The sequence below is a fragment of the Apaloderma vittatum genome, unplaced genomic scaffold (genome assembly GCF_000703405.1).
Source record: "Apaloderma vittatum isolate BGI_N311 unplaced genomic scaffold, ASM70340v1 scaffold29148, whole genome shotgun sequence".
Classification (NCBI taxonomy): Eukaryota; Metazoa; Chordata; class Aves; order Trogoniformes; family Trogonidae; genus Apaloderma; species Apaloderma vittatum.
The window spans coordinates 12,440-14,440 of NW_009729554.1; the positions used below are offsets into that span (position 1 = coordinate 12,440).

Genomic DNA, 2,001 nt, shown 5'->3' on the forward strand with positions numbered 1-2,001 from the left:
CGCCGGGAGCCGCGCTGCTTCTGCTGGAGCCAGCCTCATCCCACAAGGGCCAGAGCACTTTTTTCTTTCAAAGCACCAGACCGCACAAATTTTTGCTTCTCCTCCTGCACCTTGCACTTGTCAAGTGCCTGGCGTGTGGTCTGGCCAGGCGAGGCAGGCAGGCAGCCTGGGGCCCTGTGCTGTGTGCCAGAGCCCCTAGGTGGCACGCTGTCACCTCGTGCCTTCTGCCTGGCCTGGGGACACCACCCGCTGCTGGGGGCTGAAGGGCAAAGAACCTCTTCCCCGAGTAAGGAGGCAGGCAACGAAGCCTTCAGCTGGGACACTCCATGCAGCCCCTGCAAAATTATTGCTTAATCTGACAGCCTGGAACTAAGAACCTACTTATGACTTAAGGGAAGTCGGTTCCATCTGAGATTTAATCACATTTTTCAAAGCCAAGATTTCTCACTGAAGCATCCAGAAGCATTTTTGCATCAATGAGACAAATGTTCATCGCTGACAGGGCTCTGCTGCTGGAAATTCATGTGCCGTGACACTGTAACAAGCGTCTTGTCTAAAACAGGTAAAGCAAAAGCCTCTACCTTCCTAGATGACTACTTGGGTTTTAGTTTTTGCGTTTCCCAAAACTTTGAAAGAGGGCGTATTTGGTAACGTTTTGCTATAGTTTGCCTAGTTACATACACGAAAGCTGGGATTTTACATAAGAGTATGCCAGTTTCTAAATTCTAGATGCAGAACTCATTTCAGCTTACGTCACAAACCACCACCCAGAGGCTAAGCTTCCTGGCACAGCGCTTCGCCGGCATACAAATCAACTGGGACGCTGTCATTTAAGCCCTCCAAAGAATCTGCAAGGAGAGAGGCAAGCGGGGCCCGCTCAGCGCTGCGGGCGTGCACCTCTTACCTGTGGACATGAAAAATGGAATGCGGAATTTCCCACTGAGCACCCTGGCGCGCAGGTTCTGCAGCGTGCTCCCGTCGAAGGGCAGGGCGCCGCACACCAGCACGTACAGCACCACGCCGAGGCTCTGCGGCCAAAGCAAAGGTCACGGCAGTGACGTCAGGGGGAGAGTGAACCGTGTTTTGGGGAAAGCAAAGCAAAAGGCACTTCTGCACAACTGGTATTTTTGGCACCATGGCCCCTCCCCAGAAAAGAAACTTGTGACAGAGTAGCCAGAATAAAATCTTCTAAGCATTTCTTTGAAAAACACTTTTTGTCACATCAGAGGCTTTCTCTGAGATGCGTATTAAGCATTCAGGAAGCAAAGCCAAACAAATGGGGCAAAAACTAGATCAGAAGAAGAGAGAAGGAGGTGCGTCACGTACCCAAATGTCGACCTTTGGCCCATCATATTCCTTTCCTTCAAAGAGCTCCGGAGCAGCGTAGGGAGGGCTCCCACACCAGGTTTTAAGCAGCTGACCAGGTGTGAAGATGTTACTGAACCCAAAGTCTGATAGAACAAAGAGAAACAGTCACAGGAACACGATCCACTAAAACCACCCAAAGCAAGTGATATTTAAGTAATTTCCCGAGTCTAGTAAAGTCGCCTACGATTCCCTGATGGAAGGGACACATGGACATCAGAGAAACCAGAGGGCAAAGGAGGCAAGGAGAGCGAGAGCAACCCCGAAACCAGCTGGACAGCCTGCAAGGTCTCTGTGTACCCAGGCAGAAGACAACCAAGGATTAAGAGCAGGGTGTCCGGACAGCGCAAGCCATGCTCTGTTTAAACCACCTGCTGCCCAGCGCCACCACTCAGGCCGGCCTCGCACACCCTAACTGCACAGCTCTTGCTTAGCAGAACACAAAGACCTTTCCAAAAGTCTGCTCTTCACTTTTTACCTGCATTTTCCAGGCTGGAGTCCATGCTGGAGATCAGCTAGGGCTGCCACAACTTGCCTTGGCTTCCATGTCATACTCAAGAAACCCCACATAAACTCTTGGGTGGTCATTTCCAACCTTCACCTTCCCCAGTGTCATGTTTCACAGCCTCGTCAGGG

At 51.3% G+C, this 2,001-nt stretch overlaps 1 protein-coding gene across 1 annotated transcript in view; it reads right to left on the reverse strand.

Moving 5' to 3' along the window:
- SIK3 (SIK family kinase 3) overlaps positions 1–2,001 on the reverse strand; it is a gene marked incomplete at its 3' end in the record, with an annotated part of 18,769 nt that overhangs the window by 12,432 nt on the left and 4,336 nt on the right. The window contains exons 2-4 of the mRNA XM_009874495.1: positions 1,327–1,451; positions 905–1,028; positions 781–848 (exon numbers count right to left, since the gene is read on the reverse strand). Coding sequence (XP_009872797.1) covers positions 781–848; positions 905–1,028; positions 1,327–1,451 — 317 coding nt within the window. The remainder of the gene's footprint in view (positions 1–780; positions 849–904; positions 1,029–1,326; positions 1,452–2,001) is intronic.